General features: G+C 38.7%; 1 protein-coding gene across 1 annotated transcript in view; it reads right to left on the reverse strand.

Moving 5' to 3' along the window:
- Positions 1-1,797: 1,797 nt before the first annotated feature.
- TRANK1 (tetratricopeptide repeat and ankyrin repeat containing 1) overlaps positions 1,798-13,236 on the reverse strand; it is a 45,482-nt gene continuing 34,043 nt past the window's right edge. The window contains exons 18-23 of the mRNA XM_086467662.1: positions 13,023-13,126; positions 11,254-11,386; positions 10,194-10,339; positions 5,392-8,468; positions 3,696-3,794; positions 1,798-2,472 (exon numbers count right to left, since the gene is read on the reverse strand). Of these exons, the coding sequence (XP_086323788.1) occupies positions 2,360-2,472; positions 3,696-3,794; positions 5,392-8,468; positions 10,194-10,339; positions 11,254-11,386; positions 13,023-13,126 (3,672 nt within the window). The 3' untranslated portion in view covers positions 1,798-2,359. The remainder of the gene's footprint in view (positions 2,473-3,695; positions 3,795-5,391; positions 8,469-10,193; positions 10,340-11,253; positions 11,387-13,022; positions 13,127-13,236) is intronic.

Genomic DNA, 13,236 nt, shown 5'->3' on the forward strand with positions numbered 1-13,236 from the left:
TCATTTTTGTATCACCAGGGGGAGAGATTTTAAGTCAACAGTTTCTGTGCATCTGAAGCCTTTTCTAAATTCTTTTCAACTCAACGTGGCTTAGACAGGCAGAAGTGGGTGGATTAGCTTGACAGCCTGCATCCACTACTCAGTTCCAAGGTTTCAGTGCAGTATGTGTCTCGTGGGTACCAAGGCACCTGTCATGGCTCTTCAGCCCTTTGAGTCAAAGGCATTAGCTGGCGTCAGAACACTGGAGCTCCCACCAGGGATGAGAAAGATTCCTAAACAAAAAAAACTCCAAGGGTCGATCTAGACAACCCCTTTTGCTAAATAAACATTCAAATAGGATTAATGCACACAGATCATTATTATCTGAACAGACTGTCATGGAAAAAAGTTTTATGTTTATTTATGCATACTATCATAGGGGAAAAAAACCCTTTCAGCACTGATATTGGATCAGAGACCCAACTAGATTTCCCATCACCGCTTGACCATTACTGAAATCTCGGCCTAATACAGCTCTGAAACCATAAGCCCTGAAATTTGAATTGCCATTAATTTTGGCTAGCAATCAGTATTTCACATGCTATTGAAATAAGTTCCACCTGGGAGTGCTGACTCAAAGTCAGAGAACGACCGGTGGTTTGTATGGAACCATATCAAGGATCACAGGCCCCTGCACCAAGGAAATGTACCCAAGATGAAGTTCTTGATGCAATACAACTTCTCTTCTAACTTCTTCTTTGTTTTCCCTTTGCTTGGTGTTTTGCAATAATGTTTTTAAAGCTCCATTTTTCCCATGAAGAAAAAGTATGATCACTAGATCTTTAGACTGCGGCCAGCAAGGATTTTTAAATTGTAATTGTCCTTAAAAAGTTTAGGTAGTGTTTACTGCCACAAATATAAATACTCAAGCTGAGAAACTAATCAGGAAAGTTTCTTGGAGTAATCTCAAAAGCAAAATACACATAAATATAGAAAACAGAGACAAAGAAGTTACATTAACGATACAACTTTCCTAATTCTTGATTTCTATACAGTGTCAGTGACTAACGCCACATTTCATCAATGTACATTTTTTAACTATCTTCTAGATGCTTGCTTAAGCAACAAGGCTTCTTTAAGAAGCACCACTTAGTAAAGAGTCTTCTGGCAGACAACAGCAATTACAACGAAATAGATAACTATTACTGCTGCCCGCACTGCTCCATTCTACAGTAGCATTTCATTTTTACCCATGTAAAGTGTCCCACTTCCACAACATTGAGCATAATAACAAGCTACTACGTTTTTGGCAAAAGGTAATTATTGAAACAATTTGTTATGTATACAGAATGGCTCCCTTTTCAAGATAAAATATTTCAACAACTAAATAATACTCTAACTAATTATGTTTAACATGAAAATGCATTAATTTAAAATGTTGCTAAAGGACGCTACAGTATGTTGGAGATACTGAAATCCCAGAAGTAAAACAGCATCAGTCTGAACTGATACTCTGGACCCAACTTGTAAATCTCACTCATGCAGTTAGTCACATATGGCTCTCAGAAAGCATTCAGAAAAACAAGACAAGATCAAGCGATTTTAAAAGTCTTACAGGTTTTATAAAAATGTTATTATACATTACAAAAAACCTTTTATCAATTAAAACTTATAAAACAACTAAATTGTGTAATACTTTTAAAGAAAGACTATCCACATTTCAGTATGTGCAGGTAACAGTTTATATTAAAACTTGATCAAATAGAACACATAACTTTCATACCTATCTAATTAGAAGTATGTACACTGTCAAAAATATGAATGTGTTTAGAAATTACTGTTCTTGTCTATAAAAACAGAAAAGAGAGATACTCTAAGTATCTCACCTGAAGACTCAAAAATTTTCATACATACAAGACTCAGAATACAGCACATTTACAATGGTAACCTAAAAACATCAATTAAAACCTTTTAAAATCAGAGAAACTATCCTATTTTTTCTGAGTATCCCAGCTCAGAGGAATTATGATGTAAATTAACAAGGTATAAGAAAAAAGAAGACTGAGTGGAAAAACACCCCTGAGATAAGGCAGAAACATTATTTTGTCTTGTTGTTTCTTTGGCTTTTTGTTACTTCCAAGCTCCCACATAGGTTTGAAAGGGAATTGGTCCTGTCACAGGTTTTAACAATTACATCACCACCACATCGGTAATTACCCTGATACAATAAGAGCGATAAAAATCCCATAGCATAAGCTGCTCTTTTTCTTCAGACTCTACCCATTTCTGACCCCATCCCTTTGTTTTTCTTTTTATCATTTTTTTAATTCCAAAATTAGATTTTAAGAGGATAGAATAGCCACCTGCATATTTTTTCTAATTACTGTTTCCCAGATCTTCCTTTTTTTCTTGAGCGTTTTTTATAGACAAGTTCTTCAAAAGCCATGCTTTCATCTTCCACTTCATTTTCCAAGTCTCTATCATGCACAAAGCCTATATTAAAAACAAGAAATTAATGCAGAATGGAAAACACCAACACCTTTTCGCTTAATAGTATGACAAGCTACGGCACTTACTTTATGTCAGCAATATACCTTTATATGTGTATATTCACGTTTAAGAAGTATTAGGCTTAATATGAAAATGTGCTTAAGACCTCTGCTAGGAAGCAGAGACTGCTAAACCACTTGCTGCAACTAGTAATTAATTTTTATACTGAAAATCTGTTTCTATTGTTATTGCTTTTGACTTTAAGAAGTATGTCCCTCCTCTCTCAAGGCTGAGTTTCAGCAGACAATACATTTGCTCACTGACTTCAAAGACAGACTACAATGTTGTTTGTGAGACTACGTGAGCACTCCCATGTAGTCTTATTAACCGTATCTTTCATGGAATAGGAAGGTGTAACACAAGGCTTTATCACAATCAAATTTTCTAAAATAGAGCTACTTTAATCCTTTACCTACAGTGCAATTTGTAAGCCTCAGCACTTCACTGCTGCCTCTTTATGCAATTGTTGCAATCCCACCACCTAAATACGTGCTTAAACCTAAACACACAGGTAGGCACAATGCAGTCTTCAACTTGCCCTCAGATATTTGTGATGCAACAGACTGCATAAAGGTATGCTACTTTTGGTGTGAAACCAAGTGAAATAGAAGTGAAAACAAAAAACCAACTGCATATGATGTTTTTCCACAGGACTCCTAAAAGCAAGCTAAGGATTAGTTTTGTTAGGAAGCTGGTTTCCAAGAACTTGGATCCACACTGCCCACAAATGCTCTGCTGCAGTGAGTTAAGAAACAGCACTATCTTGTGGGTGAAGATGAAGATAGTTCCTCTTCTGCCCACCCACAATGTTTCTGTCGTGAAGACCGCACATGAACCACAGTTACACGTGCATCCATTTGTGCCTGTGTGCACAAGCACACGCGTACTTTACACAGGCTGGGATCCACTGAGAGCCGGAGAGGAGGCCTGCTCCATTCTGGCCACCCTGTAAGCAGCTGCGAGGCTCATGCTCTGTTTCAAAGAGCCACTGAGGAGACCTTGGTTAACTCATGTTTTCCAGAGTGCCCCTATGGAGGTGCCCCGTTGCCTAGAAGGTAAGTGAATCCCCACAACACTGCTGACTTGGAGACTAATGTGATGCTAAGAGACCATTATGGAACAGTGTCCTCTAGGGGCACAGGCACCTGGGCAACTTGGAAACATACCTTCTTTTATCCTGTTAGAGTCCATTTTCTTCAGCCACTTATGAGCCTCAGCAATGGTGGCAACCAGTTTGTTGGCATGTTCAGTTATTATTTCTTCAGCTGCAATGGAGCACAATTAACAAACATGTGATGTTAGTTAAGATGAGAGATGGACAGCAGCTAAAAGCCAAGCACAAAACCAAGTTACACAGAGCTGTGTGGTATGTTGTATGCAAAGCAAGAAGTCTCAGTCACCAGTGATCTCAAGTGCAGGCAAATTCACTACTGGGGGTGAAGATGCTGTATGTATTACTCCCCATTGCAACCAACATTACTCACACCATCAAAGAAGCAGCTCTCTTTCCTTGTGCTGTCCCTTTTAAGGCATACCTGAAACTCATGAAAACATCCTGGTTTATCTATTTTTGGGTATTAAAGTTTCTGGCTTTCATTATCCCTCTGAAATTATACAAGTCAAAGTAAAACATGGGCACAAAATGTTGCAGCCCTTGTTTAACTGCACTGTTAAGGACTTGGAAAATGCTTATTATAAAGTGAGGGAAAAGCAATCTCAAAGGCAAATAACTTCTGTAAACATATTTTCACTGAGTGGAAGAACAAGGTAACATTCATCAAGCAATTGTCATAACAAAAGCAACTATTACCTAATTAAGCCTACTACATCTATCATGTTCTTCACTATCATGGTTCATTGAGCAGAAAGCCAACTAAATAATAAGCAAAACTTTAAGGACTTCATCTGTGTGTAAACGCTTTCCACTAGGAGTAAAGATAAAACTTACATGAAGACCACAACCCAACATTTAGTTACAAATTTAACATATTTCACTGATTAGAGCTGATGAGCATATCAAATATTACAGTTTTACATTACTGTCAGACATCATGGGCACAGTGACAACTTGACAGGGTTGGTGAATTTCTACAACAGTAGAAATTTCTAAAGCCAGTAACAATGTTTTGACTTAAGATGTCACTTTCCCACAGCAAGTACCCCAAACAATTTTGCTCCTAGGCCACTCATTTAGTGACTGAATTTTACTTGCAAAAATCAGCACAGAATAATGCTTTAAGCACATTGGGGGGCGGGGGGGGCGGCAGCAGAAATCAAGTATCAAAATACGTATCTCAAGTACCATAATTTACTGGACTTTATAATACCAGGGTTGCCTTTCAGTGCCTGACACCCCACGGGGATTTGTAGTTAAGTATCCACTTTTGTTCAGCCCTAGCAAAATTACAAGTTCAAGGGCACACTAGTCAGAGATATCCTTAACCAAAGACTCCAAGTACTCCCAACACTCTATCTTTGCATATCCAAATTACTATGGCTGGCAGAACTAAGGAAGTAGGAAACAGCAGAAAAATTAGTAAAAATTACCCGGTTAACTTAACAGGCTGCTGTGAGACTGTATAAATTCAGAGAACATAGCACATGTGATCATGTAGTTAAAATTCACTTTACTATTTACTAAAACACACCACTATTCACTTTACCTGTACTATCTGATGTATTTCTGTTTGGAAGAGACGAGAATATGTGTTTTAATACTTTCAACTGTTTCAGTTCTTTTCCTTAGCTACCTGAAATACCTCTCTTGACCACATAAAGATTTTCAAATTGAGCTTTATCAAGTCCAGAAACTTGGCCACAAATGACATTCAATTGTTCAAAAGAAAACTGGAAAGGTCCTACCTTTAGCCCAGGCTTTTCTGTCATAGATTTCCTCTACCGCATCTGATATCTTCTTAATATTCTCTTTGATTTTTCTCTGGCATAAGTTGGAACCTTCTTTATACGCTAAATGGTCTTGGGTGCAAATCTTTTCTGTAATGGCCTCCACTACTTCCAGTCCACCACATATTATTGGATCTATCTTTCTTCTGAAAAAGTCAGCGTAGTATTGGTAGGCAGCATTATTATTTCTGTGTTGATCTGTGTTTCTGTGCGCTCTGTAAGCCTCACTGGCCACAGAAACTGCATTTCCTTCTGCATGCAAGTTCTCTTCCCCACTGTTCTCTGTTGTTGTCACAGCTTCAGAAGTGTCTGCCTCCATGTCTTCTGACCGGCTGAAATAGTTCACAGAGCTCTGGATAAATCTAACTCCACAGAGGTCACACTGGGTTTGGTCAATATCTGCTTTTTTGAAGATCTCCGATAAAAATTCCTCTTCTTCCATTGAAACAGGCTCAGCTTTGGAGCAGGCCTTCCTTTTCCACTTCATGCATAAAGAAATGAAATGAAAGACACGACACAGCTGGCGTTGAGCAGATGCCTTCTGCTCTTGCTTCTGTTGCTTGCTGAGTGCAATGACTTCCAGGGGATCCTTTTGGTCCTCTAAGCAACGAACACTTTCAAGTTCCTTTTCTGGTTCATCAGCATATTCTGTCTTATCCAAAGAGGTCACAAACCTGTCAAGGTTTATAACTTCATACAGGACGCCCCGTATGGGTGTACGCCCCTGAGTGTACGCCGAGTCCCACTTCCACTGGCAGTCAACCAAGTACTCTGCATCTCGCTCCGTCAGCAGCTCTTGCAGGACTACAGCGATTTCTCTTACACGTGTAGCATCACTCACTTGTTCCACAACCCTTAGCAATCTTCCAGGCACTTTAGAGGGAGAGTCTCTTCTCATTGATTTCAACATTGTCTTGATTTCAGGAAAGTGGTGGTGTAAGATGGATCTATATTTAGCATTCTGCACCTGGTCAGCATTCAGTAACATCACCAAGCACAGCACTACAGTCCGCTCAGCCTCCCCTGAAGTTATGCAATCAGGATCTTTGAAAGCATCCAGAAGGACATTGAACTTTCCATGAACTCCACACAAAACTTCTGTTAGATAACAGAGATGAAATCTGAAATTCTGTACAGCTATATATGCATCCTTTGGTCTATAATCCTGTATAATAGAAAACGTGTCTCTAAGTTCTTTGCTATGGTCCTTGCTTCTGAACAAAAACTCCCAGTAATGAATGAGGGCGATGTAACTCTTTGGAAAGCAGAGAGTAAGGTTCTTGGAAAGACGCATCAGGACAACACAACAAAGAATATACTGGAATTCCAACAACATCACCGTATTTCCTATGCTTGGAATCAGGTATCTTGTGCATTTCTTGACCAGGAGATTCATAAAACGGAAAAAAAATCTTTTACAGTTTTCCGGGTTCTTATGAACATAGAATTGCTCAAGTGAATTTTCAAGAAGTCGAATGAAGCACAAGTGTGTTCTTCCTGCATTTTCGGCATTTTTGTCAGGCAGCAACATACCATGTCTGCCCTCTATTCTTTTGGCCTTTCTTCCTTCACCTTTACTCTTTAGGGAGTTTTTTGCATTTGACAGAGCAAAGTTTAGCTCTTTGTAATAATCATCCTCTTCCTTAAAAAGAAGTTTCTCAAATTCTTCAGGATATCCTGAAGATAAGATGAAAACTTGCATGGCACTTAGCCATAAATCAGTTGATTCTCTTCTGGCTGCAGTGTCTTCATTTTTAAACTTAGATGTGATGTACTCCTTCAACACCACTCTACAGTGTTTGGAAATAACGTTACTGAATTCCAGTATTTCTTTGCATGCCTTTGGGTTCTCAGACAGTATTCTCAAATGAAAATGATTAGGAAAAAACATTCCTAGGAGGGCTTTACATGATGCATATTTGTCAGCAGTCAAAATGTCATCAAAGCTTTTGCACCGATTCAGTAGCTCTTTAGGGAAAGTGCGTGTGGCTTCCAACAGCAGTCCGTTTATTGCCACCAGATGCATTTTACATTGAAATACTGTCTTTGCCTCATGGCGCAACAAGGGCTTATGGTAATCCTCACAGGTTTTATCTTCACAGTTCAAGCCGACAATGAACTTCATACAAATATCAGGGTAATGTTTGTTCAGTAACTCACGGGTGATAGAGCACAACCTGCTTAACAAATGCTGCTTCAAAGCTGATTTGACTTCCTCTGTGCTTACTGAGAAATCACCTTTTGTCTTCCTCTCTTTTAGACTTGGCTTGTCCAACAAAAACTTGAGAATGAGTTCAGCTTCATTTTGAGACACCTGGCAACTGTCACCTGTCGGGACAATCCCAAAATAGGCAAAGCATGACTTCACCATATCTTTCTCCGCGTTGGTGGCTGCTTTCTTCAAAGCCCTAACTAGACTCAGAAGAGCCATTAAGCCACGCATTGCCATAAAGAGGATGTTCTGGCTGGGAGTGCTGCAGCGAGATAACGCAAAGAGAGCTTCAACTGCACCAGCAGAATGATTCAGAGATAGGAACTGACAGTATGCGCTGCTCAGCTTTGTGAAGTCTCCCTTCAGAGCTCCCTGCAAAAACATAGCCTCAGCAATGCCAGACTTCTGCTCAGTTTGTTCACAAAGTTCAAGGGCTTCTCTTAGGATGACTTCCACGTCCGCCAAGTCTGATTCTGAACAGCGAGACACACCAGCACGTGCTGCAGCAAGCAAACACGATGCACGAAACTCTTTTATAGCTGTGAGGTTGGCTGCTTCCAGAGCAAACCCATGTTGTTTCATTAACTTTGCAGCTTCTTCCTCTCGACCTTCCCTTTTCAGTAAGTCTGCTGTTTGGTGCAAGCATCCACGAGACTTCAGAAACTCAAGCTGATCCTCTACATCAAGTTTTGAGAGAACTTGCATCATTTCCTCAGTTCTATTCATACTCAGGTACTTTGCAGCTGCTTCCAAATACAACTGATTTGCTGTACATGAGAGTTTAGAAACCATGTGTCCTTTTGTATTCAACATCTCTTCATATCTGAAATAACAGGTACATCAATTTACTACCATAGATATCTAACCTAGACAAAAAAAAAAAACACACTGCACTTTTTAAAAGCCCCTAAAACATTAAACAAATAGCTGCCCCCAGAAGCCTGCCCTTCAAAAAGGCCAAGCGATATGTCTGCCAGGTGAAAAACAATCACACCATCTTAAAAGATCTACAGAAAGAATTTAGTTACAACATAAGGCTGTCTGAAGTAAGATCATTAAAACTTCTGGTACAAACAAGACCATGAAGTTTACAGCATTAGTGAATCTTTCTCCATGTGGGCAAATCACTGTATGAATTATTTTCATCATATTTTGCCAGTGATAATCTTCTGTTTATTAAAGTAAGCCTCAATACAGAGGTTGTTTACATGAACAGAAGCCAGAATGAAATAAATGTGAATTTCAGTGAATTCTCCACAGGCCAATATAGATAATAGTCTGCATGCAAAATTTACATGAAAGAGGTCTCTAAACTGACCGGGTTAATTTTGTCATATGTATCTAGATACACTTTGCTGCTCATTGAGTGCCTGTGCAAAGCACCTGGTTGCATCTTCCAAAACATGCACTTTAAAACACTCAGTTATTAATTATTATTGGCTGATGTGAAATTATTAAGATATCCCCTAAGCCAGTCTTACAAAAGTATTCTCTCCTACATGCTGAGAATGAGTAACTTTTTCCTGATGGGTGAGTAAATTATCATTAGCCTTTCATTATCATCTTTTTCATGATAAACGTGGGAGTACAGATTTTTGTACCTATGCTGATGAATTTGGGGAGGCTGATTTAAAAAATTGTTACTTGGTAAGGTGACTTTAATGCTTGAACTTCTTAATCAAACTATCTCTACACATTAAACAAGCCTTAATCCTTCAAAAAACAGTTGCATTATTAAAGGTACAGCACAAAGGATTTCAGTGAAGGTGTGTAACTGTAGACCTTGCAGGAATTCTAACTGGTGTATATATTCTTTAAAAGTCAAGGTGTAATGAAAGGTTGGCCAATAAATGAACTGTTTATGCAAGAATGCGCTAATGAGGGATGGTGCCAGGTCCAATGTTGTCAAAAACATACTACTCAAATCAGTTTATCAGGCACAGTGCGAGGCTTAACCAGCCTGAGCCAGCAGAGGAGAGATGGTACAGGAAAGTTCATCTCAGAGACTGAGACCAAGAATCTGTCAGAGAGGCAACTCAAGCTGTTCATTTAAATTACTATTCTTTGCTCTTAAGTTAGAGATTTTGAAAGACAAATATTTCACCTGCCACAACAACTGCTGCATTAGATACCACACATCCAATGGTTACACTCCTACAGAAGTCAGTGACTAAGTGGCTACATCCATTACTATTTCACTCTTAAAAGAGAAGTATTTGATATTTCTATTAAATGATTTTGTCGTATTTACCATAAGAACCTAGTTCAGAGGACTGGCTGAAGGAGAACTTGCATGACTAGTAAATACAGACTGGAAAAAAATCCCAGGAAAACAAAGCTAAGTCACTGCTCCAGCTGTGAATGCAGTAGAATGCTTTCAACGTACTATCACTACCCAAGCAAGAATTCTGACAAAGTTAATTTAACTTCACATAAAACAAAGTCACCAGCCACAACTTGTGAAAATGTTATGCTGAGCCAGTTGTATTACGTTGAAATTGGAAATGGAAAAGAGAATTATATTCGAATACCAACTTGGAAGACATACCTTTCAACTGCCTTTGCTGCTTCTTCATAGAGTTCTTCCTGACAATACATTTTAATTGCCAGATCAAACTCCTCAATTTGTTCGTAACATTCAGATGCTTCTTTGTAGCACCGGCTTTTCTGATAGTAAACTGCAGCATCCTTCACCTGCAATGCAGAAATCAGTAATGAAACTGAAGTGCTCTAAACAGTCAATACTACATGAATTGAATAAATTCAGTAATTCCACATAGGTGTCTCAGAGAAGCACAAGTTAATAAAACGTAATTGAAGTATCTGAACGTAATCAAATATGTATTAAAGTAACCATCATTAAAACTGAACAGCTTTAAAAAAAATCCTTCAAAACATTGTGTCCAAAAAACTAGAATGTAAAATTGAAGGTATTATACAGAAATCTATTTCCAAAGTACTTTTTATTCACCCAACTCTGCCTGTTAAAAAAAAAAAAAACACCACACACACTTCTGTTGACTTGCAAATTTCTCAGAATCAACAGGATCAAAGCACAACAGTTACGGATGCAGAATGGGAACTCTAAGCTTGTATCTTAAACTTTACATATTTGCGAACAATTACTTTACATTCTTTTAAGAAAAATGCACTGCAAGTAAAAAAAAATGTTAAATATCCTCATACATTTTGAAAACTATTGTTAGTACATTACTTAACCTTTGCAATTTTCAAGGCTCTATTTAGATGGCTGTAATCAGTGAAGTTTCAGTATCATCAGAATATCGAATGAAGTAACAGCTTAAGGTTAATGAAATCAGTCATTAACTAACTTTTGACTGCAAAGCAGAAATGGCTGACGGTCATATTTGAGGAAAACCAAAGAAATAAACCTAGACTGCATAACTGCATTATTGTCCTCCTCATTCCTCTTCTAGCTATTCTGTGACAAATGTTTCCTCTTCAACAGCCCAGGTTAAAGAAGTGGTTTAGTTCAGCTACTACAGTTATTACAGAAAAATACTGTTACCTCACGAATAATATGAGGGGAAAAAAATCTGTAGGAAAAGGAAAGTGATAAGGGAAGGATCATTTAGAGGATTTAATACCTTTCCTAACTTTTTACACAGTTCTGCACAAAGCCGGAACTCCTTTGATTGAAACAGACATTTTAGTGATAGTTTGGGTTCTCCACATTCCAAGTAAGTTTTAGCCAATGTCATATATTCCATCTGTTTTTCCCTGTAGAAAGTAAGAGAAAATTACTGCTTACATCCAAATTAAGTTTATGATCACATGACCTGTCACTGAATCCAACCAACACTGACATGTGTTCTTCTTCATACATAACCTGATGAGGTATTACCTTACAATTAGTTATATTTTGGGCTGACACTGTTCTGTCTTGAAGTCTGTTCCAGAGTCTCACTGTATTTTACTGCCAGAGCAGTAAAAAGCTTTTTTTAAATTCTGAAACTAAAGTATACTAGTGTGGTTTTGTGCTGCTTCTCTTTGCTAGCTTAACTTGCTCCTTCTTCTCTTCTGCTGTTTAGCCCCAATGCCATTAAAGACAACCACGACATTTGTTCTCAGCCTTTTACTCTGTATAACTAAACAAGCCCAGCCTTTCTGGCATCATTGCAGCATGTCTGTTTTCTTCCCAGACCTAGTTTGAACTCATCATTGTTATGCCTGGAGGATCAGAACCGTACAGAGCATTTCATATTACGGAGCACGCAGGAATCTTACTTATGCTTTTTACACCAGCACTAATATCTCTACTAAAAAAACCCCGCCACTTTCATAGCTTCATTCTTACATATGTTCTGTCAACTTAACATATCCTAATATACCAAATTTCTTCTCCTCAAATTTTAACCAGTTGACAAGCACCCCAGCTTACAGCCAACTGAAAAAGAGATTTTTCAGTCCCATCAACAAATTCTCAATGGTCATGAAATTTTATGACTACCCTTATACTTCTAGCCAGGGCCACTAATATAAAACAGGTAATTAAAAAAGGTAAAAACTTGATTAACTCCAGTAATAACATTTCTCCAAACTCTTCCCCTTCTCCCTTCAGTGCTAGCATCCTCTCCTCTAGTGATTCCTTACCAACTCTGCTACCACTGCTAGTTTTTGGCCTCCCCACCATGAAGAGGAATTAATTGACTTTGGTCTAGACTCCTTCCCATGAAGTTCTTTCTTGTCTTATTTGAGACAAGTCCCAAACTGTTTTTCAGCCTCTTCAGAAAACTGCAAACTTTTTTCCTGTCAAACCCTTGAGCTATTTTGCCCATCTGACAGCATGAACTAAATGATTCACCTCAAAATCTGTCCCTTTAAAACTGCCCTTTGGTTCAGACCTAGCTCTGCTTGTATAGTTTAGATTGACTCTAACGCTAATTTTACCTCAAAGCTCACTTTTTGTTAGCAGCTTTTCTTCCCCATGTACAACACCACCATTCCTCCTTCTTTATTAAATGACTATGCAGTGGGATTAACTGGAGTTGAGCACCACTGATGGCACAGGCTCTTCTATCTATATCTAAGAATATAAAGCCTCTTGAGGCAATGCAAATCCTATTGCTTTTCTCTCACATTACCAGTAAACCCTTTCAAGGGCCACATTTGGTTTGGACAGCCTACGGCACACAACTGCTTTCACTATGCCTCAGATCCTGTTGGAGCTGTGCTAGACTTTCCAATTTCTTAAATCTCCTTTGCCACCCACAAAGATAGATGTGAAGACCTTCACCTGCACGGTTTTTTGATGTTTCCAGTCTGGTCCCACAGTCATGGTGGGAATCTCCCCCAGCACACACTCGTCAGGTCTGGTACTGCAGAATGACACTCGCTTACCTGCATTTGCACTTACCTGGGGCTGCTCTTCTTTGAGTGCACTTTGAGAACTGCATCATGTGCCAGGGCCAGTTTTGATTTCTCAGCTGCTCCTCCCTTTTGGTAACATTTGGCTGCCACCTGGGGTGAAATCAGACACAGTATTCACACATGTGCATCCAGCCCATGGCTTACCACACAAAAAAGTAATACTTAATTTCATAGTTGCTGTAACAGAAAACAGAAAGACT

Source organism: Leptosomus discolor, chromosome 7 (genome assembly GCF_034619465.1).
Source record: "Leptosomus discolor isolate bLepDis1 chromosome 7, bLepDis1.hap2, whole genome shotgun sequence".
Classification (NCBI taxonomy): Eukaryota; Metazoa; Chordata; class Aves; order Leptosomiformes; family Leptosomidae; genus Leptosomus; species Leptosomus discolor.